Raw genomic sequence first — 12,994 nt, forward strand, 5'->3', positions numbered from 1 at the left:
CTTTTCATGTTCATACTTTTCAGTTGGCCAACATTTCTAAAAATCATTTTTTTGTATTGTTCTTGAGTAATATTCAAATTTTCAGAGATACTGAATTTGGGATTTTCATTAGTTATAATCATCACAATAAAAAGAAATAAACATTTGAAATATATCAGTCTGTGTGTAATGAATTAATATAATATACAAGTTTCACTTTTTGAATGGAATTACTGAAATAAATCAACTTTTAGATGATGTTCTAATTTTATGACAAGCACCTGTATGTCCGTTATTGTACGGACGACCTTCTACAGTAATCTTTGTACAAGAGTACACTTTAGTTCCGTTAATAAACATTCTGGTGCCTATGTTATCAGCAAAAAGGGATAAAAGTTGCATTTGGAGACCATACGGAACTGATTGACGTACCAGAAAGCCAAATGGCCTTGTGTGAACATCCCTGACTAAAAAGCATGGTATTAAGATTTTTACCCCAGTTCAATTCCCCTCTCAGACGTTCGCATTTTTGTGACTCAGAAATATTTATCCACTCTGTACCTTTACAGCTGTGCAAAACAATAAGTATCCACTCTGTTATACCATGAAACTCATAATACATTAAAGAGATTAATTGTATTACATTACCTTTTATATACGTGCATGACACAAAAAACTACATAACATGAGACATGCCTAGAACCTGCCATGATTGAACACTAAGGACACATTCTCTAACCACTACGCCACTGGGAAGTGATAGCGGTGGTACAGTGGCAGTTGCAATATACAAGCAGGGAAACATGCTTCTTTTGTCAACTACAGGTTATAGTTTCAAGGTTTATTTGCCAAATGCACTAAAAAACACAGCGTCATCCAGCACAATTAAATTCTTGACATGGCACCCGACAACTACGTAATGAGAAGTTAAGAATATACGAGCAAAGTATAAAGTATAGTGTATGTTACAAGTGGGATATTTGTGCGGGAACAAATGGCAATTCTAAATGGCATTCTAGATGTGCAATCGAGGCAAACTGAAGCAGTAAGGTAGCATGTGCAACCGGGATGCAGAGATAGCGGCAATGAGGTCCCATAGGTAGACATGCTTATGTAACAACTTCAGAAATGCAAGTATGATGGCAATTATAAATGTGCAAATTGAAGAGGCAAACTGATTTTGCATGTGCGACTGAAATGCAGGGATAACAGCAGTGAGGATCCCGAGGTATACACATACCTGTAACAACAAAAAACGTCCATTATCAGACTTTCAGAGTAGTACAAAGGGAATAGTGCAACAAGGTCCCTTAGAGACAGGGGGTATGGTTAGTCATGGGTCACAGAGTTCACATAGTTCTCTGGGTCACAGAGTTCAGCAGGGTTTACAGTCGATGGAAAGAAACTGTTCCTGAGCCTGTTGGTGCGGGAACGAAGAGACCTGTACCGCCTGCCTGATGGTAGGAGGGCAAACAGTGTGTGGCATGGGTGTGAAGGGTTTCTGATGAGGCCGCTAGCCCTGTGCAGACACCGCTTGTGCTGAAGGTCCACGATGGCCCGGAGCTGGGCACCAGTGATGCACTGGGTGATTTTCACCACCCATTGTAGGGCCATAATGTGGCACAGTTTGTCAAAATTATCTTGATTGTGCTGCAGTAGATTTTCACGAGGATATGGGAAGACAAGCGAGCCTTCCTCACCCTCCTCAAATAGTACAGGCACTTTTTTGACTAGGGTTGAGGTGTTTAGGGTCCAGGTGAGGTCACCCAGGAATTTGAAGCTGGACACACACTCCACCTCAGTACCACCCATGAGAACTGGGGTGTGACTGCAAACTTTAGACTTCCTGTAATCCACATTGTGCTCCTTTCTTTGCATTGAGGGCCAGATTGTTGTCAGCGTACCACACCGCCAGGCGTTTGACCTACTTCCTGGAGGCTGACTCGTCATTGTCACTGATCAGACCTTGCACCGTCTGCGAACTTGACGATGGTGTTGGAACTGTGTACAGGAACGCAGTTGAGGGAGTACAGGAGGGGGCTCAGCATACACCCTTGTGAAACACCAGTGTTCAGGATCCGAGTGAAGTTGTCTAACCTGACAGAGTGGGGTCTGTCGGTTAGGAAGTCCAAAGTTCAGTTGCAGAGAGAGGGGCTGATCCCCAGGTCATGGAGTTTCTTGACCAGCCTAGAGGGGATGACAGTTTTGAATGTTGAGGTGATGTCTAAGTATAGAATTCTCACATATGTGTTGGTTTTGTCCAGGTGGGTCAGGGCAGAGTGTAAAGCTGTAGAGATGGTGTCCTCTTTAGACCTGTTCAACCGGTAGGCAAAATTGTAGGGATCCAGTTTTGGGGGGAGGCAGGAGTTAAGGTGGGCCCAAACTAGTCTTTTGAAGCACTTCATGATCATGGGGGTGAGTGTGACAGGTTAGAAGTCATTCTGGCTAGACACAGTCGAATGCTTTGGTACTGGCACAATGGTTGTGGTCTTGAAGCACGTTGGAACAACTGCCTGGGCCAGTGACAGGTTGAAAATGTCTGTATAGCGCTCAGCCACCAGCCCAGCACGTGCTCTGAGCACACGCCCGGGGACGTCATCAGGACCGGCAGCCTTGCGTGCATTCACCCTGCTCTGTGCAGATGACACATCTGTGGTGGATAGTCTGGGGGGGTCAGCAGAATGGCTGCTGAAATCGTAAGGTATTGTGTCGATCTGCAACACAACCAGGAGGACTTTGGACAGGGACAGCAACAAGTCTTTCAAGCATGGTTCTCCTGAGGTGTGAGCCAAGACCTCATGTCCTCCTAAGTTAAAAGCAGGGCAGGAGACAGTGAAAATTTAGAAAATGCATTTTAGATCTAAAAGGATTTATAGTAGAGAAGGAGAACTGACCCTAGAGAGGAACCCGATCTTTGTAGACCTAAAATATAGCCAGACAAAAAACATTTAAATAGAAATCAACACTATACATAACACTGTACACTAGCAGCAGTTTAAAAAACAAAGTATTGTAAACTATCAGCAATGGCCGCAATATGCATAATTTAGCATTCATTTGGTAGAATTATTCAATATTATATATTTATAATATACCTGGTGTTTAAATAGTGTAACGGTTAAAGACACAGACTGACCCATAGAAAACTGTGGATTGAAACCAGCCAGGGACAACAACATTCATCCCTTCTAATTGTGGGCTGGCAGGACTTGCCTGGATCCACCTCAACATTCAAGGCTTGCCTGGATCCTTTTCTGGTTTAATATACTGACCTGGTTTATTTAACCTTTGAAGACTTTGGTCCATAGATGCCTAATATGAAGGTATATGACATAAAACATTAAAGCGGAGTTGAGTCCCAATTGGAAATGTATTCTTTGTGAAGACAAACAGTTGTGCTCATAAGTTTGCATTCCCTGGCAGAAATTGTGAAATGTTGGCATTGATTTTGAAAATATGACTGATCATGCAAAAAAGTCTTATTTAAGAGTAGTGTTCATATGAAGCCACTCATTATCACATAGTTGTTTGGCTCCTTTTTAAATCATAATAATAACAGAAATCATCCAAATGGCCTTGATCAAAAGTTTAAATACCCTTGAATGTTTGGCTTTGTTTTAGACACACAAGGTGACCCACACACAGTTGAAAATGGCAATTAAAGGTGAATTTCCCACACCTGTGGCTTTTTAAATTGCAATTAGTGTCTGTGCATAAATACTCAATGAGTTTGTTAGATATCATGTGGATGCACTGAGCATACTAGATACTGAGCCATGGGGTTTAGAAAAGAACTGTCAAAAGACCTGCGTAATATGGTAATGAACTTTATAAAGATGGAAAAGGACATAAAAAGATATCCAAAGCCTTGCAAATGCCAGTCAGTACTGTTCAATCACTTATTAAGAGGTGGAAAGTTTGGGGATCTCTTTATACTAAGCCAAGGTCAGACCCAGAAAAATTTCAGCTAAAACAGCCAGAAGATATGTTGAGGATATAAAGAAAAACCCACAGGTAACCTCAGGAGAAATAAAGGCTGCTCTGGAAAAAGATGGTGTGGTTGTTTCAAGGAACACATTATGACCATACTTGAACAAAAATTAACAGCATGGTTGAGTTACCAGAAAGAAGCCTCTACTGTGCCAATACCACAAGAAAGCCCAGTTACAGAATGCCGACAACAGCTTGACACGCCTCACAGCTTCTGGTACACCGTAATTTGGAGTGACGAGACCAAAATAGAGCATTATGGTCACAACCATAAGCATTATATTGGGAGAGGGGTCAACAAGGCCTATAGAGAACAGACTACCATCCCCACTGTGAAGTATGGTGGTGGCTCACTGATGTTTTCGGGGTTGTGAGCTCTAAAGGCACGAGGAATCTTGTGAACATTGATGGCAAGATGAATGCTGCATGTTAACAGAAAATACAAGCAGACAATTTGCTTTCTTCTGCATGAAAGCTGCGCATGGAATGCTCTTAGGCTTTCCAGCAGGACAATGACCCTAAGCACAAGGCCAAATTGACCCTCCAGCAGAAAAAGATGAAGATTCTGGAGTGGTCATCACAGTCTCCTGACCTTAATATCATCGAGCCACTCTGGGGAGATCTCAAATGTGCGGTTCATGCAAGATGACTAAAGACTTTGCATGACCTGGAGGCATTTTGCCATGACGAATGGGCAGCTATACCACCTGCAAGAATTTGGGGCCTTAGACAACTATTACAAAAGACAGCACCCTGTCATTGATGCTAAAGGGGGAAATACGCAGTATTAAGAACTAAGGGCATGCAAACTTTTGAACAGGGATTAGTTCATTTTTGTCTTTACTGACATGAAAGGTTTACACTTTTATACTTTCTTCTGTAAGTCATTACAGTGGTTTACTGTTCCCAAATCCATATTTTTTTCACTGAGCTGTGATTTCACTCAAAGCTACCTATGAAACTTTGATTTCCATCAGCAACCCAAAAGTAAACAATTCTTTGACATGCACATAAAAACTAAAACTACATTTGGCCATGATAGATTCACATTAATGGCTGAGAACAGATTATCGATGCATCATGCATATCATATGGAACATAGAGTGGATATAATAAGTTTACACACCCCTGTTAAAATGGCAGGTTTTTGTGATGTAAAAGAATGACACAAAGATAAATCATGTCAGAACTTTTTCCACCTTTAATGTGACCTATAATGTGAACAATTCAATTGAAAAACAAACTGCAATCTTTAAGGGGGAAAAATAAAAGACTTACAATAACCTGGTTGCATAAGTGTGCACACGCTTAAACTAATACTTTGTTGAAGCCCATTTAGATTTTTGTTACAACCTCTTCATATTCAGCTTTCTAATGGACGCCTGGAGGTTTTGTGCCAAAATTGCCTGGTATTTGGAACTGTTCATAATTCCCTCCACCCTGACTAAGGCCCCGGTTCCAGCTAAAGAAAAACAGCCCCAACACCATGCTTCACTGTGGGTATAGTGTTCTTTGGGTGATGTGCAGTGTTGTTTTTGTGCCAAACATACCTTTTGGAATTATGGCCAAAAAGTTCAACCTTGGTTTCATCAGACCATAACATATTTTCCCACGTGCTTTTGGGAGACTTGAAGTTTGTTTTTGCAAACTTCAGCTGGGCTTGGATGTTTTTTTCTTTGTAAGAAAAGGCTTATGTCTTGCCACCCTACCCAATAGCCCATTCATATGAAGAATACGGGAGATTATTGTCACATGTAGCTCACAGCCAAGAAAGCCAGAAATTCCTGCAGTTCCTTTAATGTTGGTGTAGGCCTCTTGGAAGCCTCCCTGACCGTTTTTCTTCTTGTCTTTTCATCAATTGTAGAGGGACGTCCAATGCTTGGTAATCTCTCTGTTGTGCCATATTTTCTCCACTTGATGATGACTGACTTCACTGTGTTCCATTGTATATCTAATGCTTTGGAAATAATGTTTTACTCTTCTCCTGACTGATATATATCAAAAATGAGATCCCTCTGATGCTTTGGAAGCTCCCTGCGGACCATGGCTTTTGCTCTGAGATGCAACTAAGAAAATGTCAGGAAAATCCTACTAGATCAGCTGAACTTTATTTGTCACTTTAAATTATGGTTGATGTGTAATGACTTCTATTTAACATTAGTTTGAATGTGATTGATTGGTTAATTCTGAACATCCCCAGTTATAAGAGGTTGTGCACACCAGGTTATTGTAAGGTTTTTATTTAAAATGTTTCCCCCTCAAAGATTTCAGTTTGTTTTTCAATTTAATTGGTCACATTATATTCTTTTAAATCACAAAAACCTGGCATTTTGGCATTTTAACAGATGTGTATAGACTTTTTATATCTACTGTAAGTGAATACTATAAAAAATTATTGTATGCTTGTTTTATATATGGTTAAAACTGTGCATAAAATTGAAAATAATATTGTAATAATCTTTGGGTACTTTAAATTTGAGCTTTCCAATTTCCATTTGTAGATGTTCTATAGATAGTAATCCTATCAACTAAGGGGGTAACTGTAAGAGATTTTCATGGTATAGCAGTCTCAAAAAAAAGAGCACAGTATTACAGTATCACAGTATTATGGTGTAGGCCTATTGCTAATAGTATTAGCAATAAAATTGTTAAGGTATGAAATATGTTTGATGAACACAAAGTATTTTATTTATCATAGGCACTGAATAACATAGGCACTGAACAATTTACATTCTAGTGACATGGCACATGACACCTACGCAGTAAGCACTAAGAAATATCCATCCATCCATCTTCTTCCGCTTATCCGGGGCCGGGTCGCGGGAGCATATAAAGCGGGGGCATATAAGAAATGTATAAAGCTAAAATTTACAAAATAATGTAAACTAGCAGCAATTCTAAAGAGTGTAGAATGGGGTATATGGAAAATATGGTTAAAGATTTGAGAGATTACATTAATATGCCTATGAATGGAATATTCAAATATGCTAATGTGCATTGAATGTACATAGAAAGTCATCAGAACATTTGAGATGTTCATGTGATCAATATGATAGATCAGTGTTGCTGGTTGAGAAGCCTTTTGGCCTGGGGTTAAAAACTGTCTGGAATTGCGTTCCTTGATGCTCCGGTTTTGCAGTTAAAACAAGTTGTTAATTTATAACTGAGAATCGATTACAATAAACAAAGTGGCTGCAAATACATTTACGGGATATTTATTGAAATACAATTGGGGGGGAAAAACAGGTCGCGTAAAATTTAAGACCCTAATAATTATAAACCAAATTATTAATTAGCAGTTTATTGATTGGTGTTTTTTCCAGCTACTTTCCATTTTCTGTAGGCCGAAAGCAATTTGTCTTTAAAAAAGTGCAAACGTATTATAAGTCGTATTAAACATATTGCATTGTTGCACTGCACTCAAGCAAATTAACGCAATAACATACAGTTGACCTATGGTAACACTACCTAGGCGCTCAACTGTTTACGGCAGGTGTGACAGCACAAACTAACGTAAGCCTACCTAGTAACCTGATGAGTCATTACAAAAACTTGATAAATGTGTTGTGTTTTACTGTATTCATGGAAGGGGAATCTTTCATTTATTTGCCTATACTGTATATTCACTTACATTGATCTCTGCATATTCCGTGGGCTGATGCTTACGGAGAACGCAGGTTCAAAGAGTTCCACTCATGAGCCAACACTTCTTTCCGACATGCTTTGCATATTAGGTAACCATCAACATTTATAGTGCCTCATGGATCTTTTAAATATCCTAAATATTCCTACACTGCGGATTTCATTCGCTTAGGTGGAGGAAACAGAGTTTCCCAACATCGCCATTTCAGTTTGCACGTGTTTCAATGACTGCTGAATGAAAGGGGGGGACTTCTCAATTTCGCGATTTATCTCGGGAAGTTCATGTGACGCTGTGCCAATATAACCGACTCTCTCTTTATTGAACGGATATCTACAATATGAATGTTAATTCCTTTTGCTTGGATTAGAACAATTCAGAAAAAAACATGAATTTATTATAATGCAATACCTTGAATGACAAAATGGCAATGGTATGAGCACCGTCTGTTTCTACAACCGAGGTGACCGTGAAACCGTTACATCCCTAATATCAATAAACGAAAACCCAAAAATGTATAACTCATGGAAACGGGAACAGGTGAAAGGTATCAGTACAGTCCCTGTTCAGGCCGAAACTATGACACATTTTTGCAGTTTGTTTTTGGAATTCACTTTTGCTATGTTTGCTATATGAAGGGTACTAATGCATTTTGAGTTGATTGTATGATATTTATGTGCAAATTTGTGCCACCTCATCAAAATCACGTGCCTTCAAATTGTGAATTTAATGGTTAACTAAAGTATGAGATTGATTCAACTCATACTGAGCACATACACACAGCATATTACACATCCAGCCAAAAATTTAAGATTTAAAAACAATTGTGATTTGCAGAAGTCCCAGACAGCATCTTTAACATAAGGCACTTGTCATGATTTTCTTTTGAACACCACTTTGGCACAAGACACATTGATATTCTTCCAGACGAACATCAATTTTTTAGCATCCTTTTTCCTTTCCAGGGGTCCTAGCAACAGAGAAAAGACAAAACACCAGTCAGTTTCAATATGTTTGATCTATCCTAAGCAATAGCTTTACAAAAAGACATGCTAAAAGTGCGTGAGAAGCATCTTTCAAGTATTAGCTCAGAGAACAGGGTAGCTGAAAGGTAAATACACACTAATTTCTACAAAGACGCACGCATGCACGCACACACCTTAGAATTCATGATTGACGATACACTCCCCCCAATGTCTTTGTAGAAATCAGGGCGTATTTAGCTTTCAGCTGCCCTATTCTCTAAATGATTGTTACACTATGTAGCATGCAGAAAGGGAAGTTGAGCCGGTTTTACTAGTTTGACTGAAAATGTAGTCTCGTTAAAGTTATAACAAAGGCAACATTCAACATTTATATCACTATATCATTGGCAGCGCTGTCACTAGAACGATCAGCAGTTTTACACTACTTCAAGACCGAATAGTGGTCTGGATTAGAGTGATGATATCACTGCTAATGGTGATCATAGATAAATATTTAAAAGTGGCACAGGATTTTGTACTTACAATAAGGACAAAATCCATAGTGGGATGTAAACCAGCTCCCATGTTATTAGTGTTTTATAAAAAAGAATTATGTACAAATAGAGCCATTCATGCAAAGCGCAAAAAAATATATATACCACATGAACTATATTTTTCTTCATAATAAATTCATTTCATAGACAAATGCATTCACAGACAAAACAGACAAATGCATCCAATTCTAAACAGTGATGTGAGACAGTAAGAAAAATGGGAAGGACAGCGGTTGTTTGTCTGAGGCAATGAATGCAGACATATACGTTCCAATTTCAAACAGCAGTTAATAGCCTAAGCTACAACGCAATAGTAACCTCCTCCAACTAAATTCTGGTAGCCTAAATAGGAATGCGTTATTGCCCAAAAATAATTCCAGCATGTCATGTCTCAGAGGATGTATGGCATGGAGAGTATTAAGTATGTGGGTGAGGAACATTCATTGCTCTCCTAAGAGTTTTACAGAAAGCCATGAACATAGAATATAGTCAAAGCTATGATCAAACTTAAAGACCTTTGTTAACTTAACATCTTTAAGAAATGTTTTTCTTGATGTACACAGCTGAAAGTATTTTTAATACATAAAGATCCAAGACAAATGCTGAGATCTGTATTTCACATGTCTACATACTACACACGTGTATATATATATTGTGTGTGTGCGTGTGTGTGTGTGTGTACACACGGGATATAAAAAGTCTACACACCCCTTAAATTACCCCTTAAAATGGCAGGTTTTTGTGATGTAAAAGAATGAGACAGATAAATCATGTCAGAACTTTTTCCACCTTGAATGTGACCTATAATGTGAACAATTCAATTGAAAAACAAACTAAAATCTTTGAGGGGGATTTTCTTTTTATACTCACAATAACCTGGTTGCATAAGTGTGCACACCCTTAAACTAATACTTTGTTGAAGCACCTTTTGATTTTTTACAGCACTCAGTCTTTTTAGGTAGGAGTCTATTAGCATGGCACATCTTGACGTGGCAATATTTGCCCACTCTTCTTTGCAAAAGCGCTCCAAATCTGTCAGATTGCGAGGACATCTGTGCACAGCCCTCTTCAGATCACCCCACAGATGTTCAATTGGATTCAGGTCTGGGCCATTCCAAAATGTTAATCTTTTTCTGGTGAAGCCATGTGTGCTTTGGGGCTGTTGTGCTGAAAGATGAACTTCAGCTTTCTAACGGACACCTGGAGGTTTTGTGCCAAAATTTGGTATTTGGAACTGTTCATAATTCCCTCCACCCTGACTAAGGCCCCGGTTCCAGCTGAAGAAAAACAGCCCCAAAGCATGATGCTGCTACCACCATGCTTCACTGTGGGTATGGTGTTCTTTGGGTGATATGCAGTGTCGTTTTTGCGCCAAACACACCTTTTGGAATTATGGCCAAAAAGTTCAACATTGGTTTCAGCAGACCATACTACAATTTTCCCACATGCTTTTGGGGGACTTGTTTATTTTTGAAAAATTCAGACAGGTTTGGGTGTTTTTCTTTGTAAGAAAAGGCTTCTGTCTTGCCACCCTACCCCATTCATATATTCGTAAGGTTTTTATTTGTAATTTTTCCCTTCAAAGATATCAGTTTGTTTTTCAATTGAATTGTTCACATAGCTCACATTAAAAGTGGAAAAAGTTATGACTCATTCTTTTACATCACAAAAACCCAGCATTTTAACATGGGTGTGTAAACTTTTTATATCCACTGTATACACACAATAATATATATATATATATATTAGAAAAAAGAAATCAGATTCTAGGTACAATCATCAGCTGCTGAATATACAACCCACTTCAAAACCACCACTGCAATGTAAAATAATAATTTCATGAATAAATAAGGATTCTAGCTGCCTGTAGACATTCCCCTAGTCAGCTTCATGATTAACAGAAAATAGTATAGCATAATCAAAAGTATGCTAAATATACCCTAACATTAGGATTCAACTTAGATTTTAAGTTAAAATCTCCATTTAATATGCTAAAGCATACGTATATGAAAAAAAAGAAAAACACGAATGGCTTTACAATTATATAGGTCTAATTCTTTTCCTCAGAGAGAAACATCTTCCAAAGAAACATTAAACATCACTTCAATAGATATCTTTACATAAGACATCTTATAAAGAAAAATTTTAGTGTATAAATATGCACATCATGTACATAACAAGCCTATTTCCAAAACATGTCACTTCCACAATAGTTTGAAGCAAAAATATATAAATTGATTTAAAAATATAATTTATGACATTTTGAAGTTTTGTCAAGAAATTATACTTTATACCAAAATTAAAGAGAAAAAGGCACAGCATGACCTATTGTTACCTCAGGTGGACCCATTGTAAAGTAAAGTAATCTTCCTCAGGTGCTGTTAGAATAGATTCCGCTAGCTACCACAGAAATTAAAGTGCACCCAAGGAAGTCATAAGAGAGCAGGTAAAGAAATTCAGTCAGAAACACCTCAAAACCCCTCTGTTTCTAGCTTTACAGACATTGACCATGCTAAATGGAAATCTTCAAACTAGTATACCCTATTATATTTCAAATCACATTGTGAATTGTGAACAATGTACTCTGTCATAGACTTGACAGTGGTATCCAAGTAACTGGGTTTATAAACGTTATTTAAAGTCCTTTATAACATGTTTTCTGGATATGTGGTAAGGTCTACTTAATTGTATTTTTTTAAATAAAGGCAATGTCTTTAGCAAATTAAAGATTGAAAGCAAAGATATAACATGCTTAACATGAAATTAATATCACAGGATATCACACTTTTGTGCTTTGAAAAGTATTCAGACTACTGCCAAAAGAGTGGTTTAAAATCCTCTGGCTACTGATTCCATTATAGGCTGAATGAACTGATATGTTGCCTGAGGTACACAAACTAGGTCTATCTGTAGAATTTAAATACAGATGCCATGCCTTTCATTTTATTTGTCTGCTTGCTTGCACACAAACGTGTATATGTATAGACAAAAATTAACAAAATAAACTGACATGAAGTTACCATACAAAATACATGTAGATGAAAGACCGAAAGATGGAAGGCAAAGTTTGTTTTAGTCCAGGGAAAAGTAATTTGAAAATAAGAAGAGAGAGAGACAGGATTGCAGTTCATTTCACCAGGACTGACTTTGGAAGAAAAGCATCCATCTCAGAGTCTCCAGCGCTGTCTGACAAATTGTGGCTGGAAGATGAGTGGGTAGGAGTAGAGGGGGAGGGAGCAGCTGCTTTGGGCAAACTGTACATATAGACAGCTCCAATGACCAAGCCAGCCCCCAGAGTGAAAAGTAGGTCCACATGGAACCCAAAGAGGTAGACAGATACTACTGTTGAGACAATGATGGAAAAGGAGGTGGCAAAGCCCTTCAGGATGTTGTCTGCATACTTTACTACCACGGCAACCAATAAGCCCCCAAAAGCCTGGTTAAAGATGACCCCCCACACGATGGGTGTGTACCCAAAAAGGAAGCCTTTCTCTGTAATGGCAAGCCCATCATTCCACCACATCCCCAACAGGCCTAGTACAATGCCAAATATTCCCAGCTGGATGTTCCTCATCCACACAGAGGCTGAGCTGCCCTTAAGGATTTTCTCAAAGTACACCCCAGCAAAGCCAGAGGACAGGCAGGACACTATCACTGCCAACAATCCTTTGGCATAGTTCTGGCTGGTTCCAGTGACTGTTGACTCTTTCTGTTTTCCTTCTTGCTCCACTTGTACGACAGCAACACCAGTAAACAGCAAGAGCAGAGAAACCCACTGAATCCTTGATAGGCTCTTGCGCAGCATCAGCACTGAGAAAAGGGCTGTGGTCAGGATTTTCAGCTGGTAGGTCACCTGCAGACATAAG

At 38.8% G+C, this 12,994-nt stretch overlaps 1 protein-coding gene across 3 annotated transcripts in view; it reads right to left on the bottom strand.

Annotated features, from left to right (window-relative positions):
• Window positions 1–7,984: 7,984 nt before the first annotated feature.
• The window catches only part of slc35a2 (solute carrier family 35 member 2), a 38,308-nt gene continuing 33,298 nt past the window's right edge, over window positions 7,985–12,994 (bottom strand). For all 3 annotated transcript variants that reach the window (XM_020051580.2, XM_010865292.4, XM_010865293.4), the window contains exons 4-5: window positions 12,275–12,981; window positions 7,985–8,579 (exon numbers count right to left, since the gene is read on the bottom strand). In XM_020051580.2, the coding sequence (XP_019907139.1) occupies window positions 8,552–8,579; window positions 12,275–12,981 (735 nt within the window). In that variant the 3' untranslated portion in view covers window positions 7,985–8,551. The remainder of the gene's footprint in view (window positions 8,580–12,274; window positions 12,982–12,994) is intronic.

Source organism: Esox lucius, chromosome 12, assembly GCF_011004845.1.
Source record: "Esox lucius isolate fEsoLuc1 chromosome 12, fEsoLuc1.pri, whole genome shotgun sequence".
Lineage (NCBI taxonomy): Eukaryota > Metazoa > Chordata > Actinopteri > Esociformes > Esocidae > Esox > Esox lucius.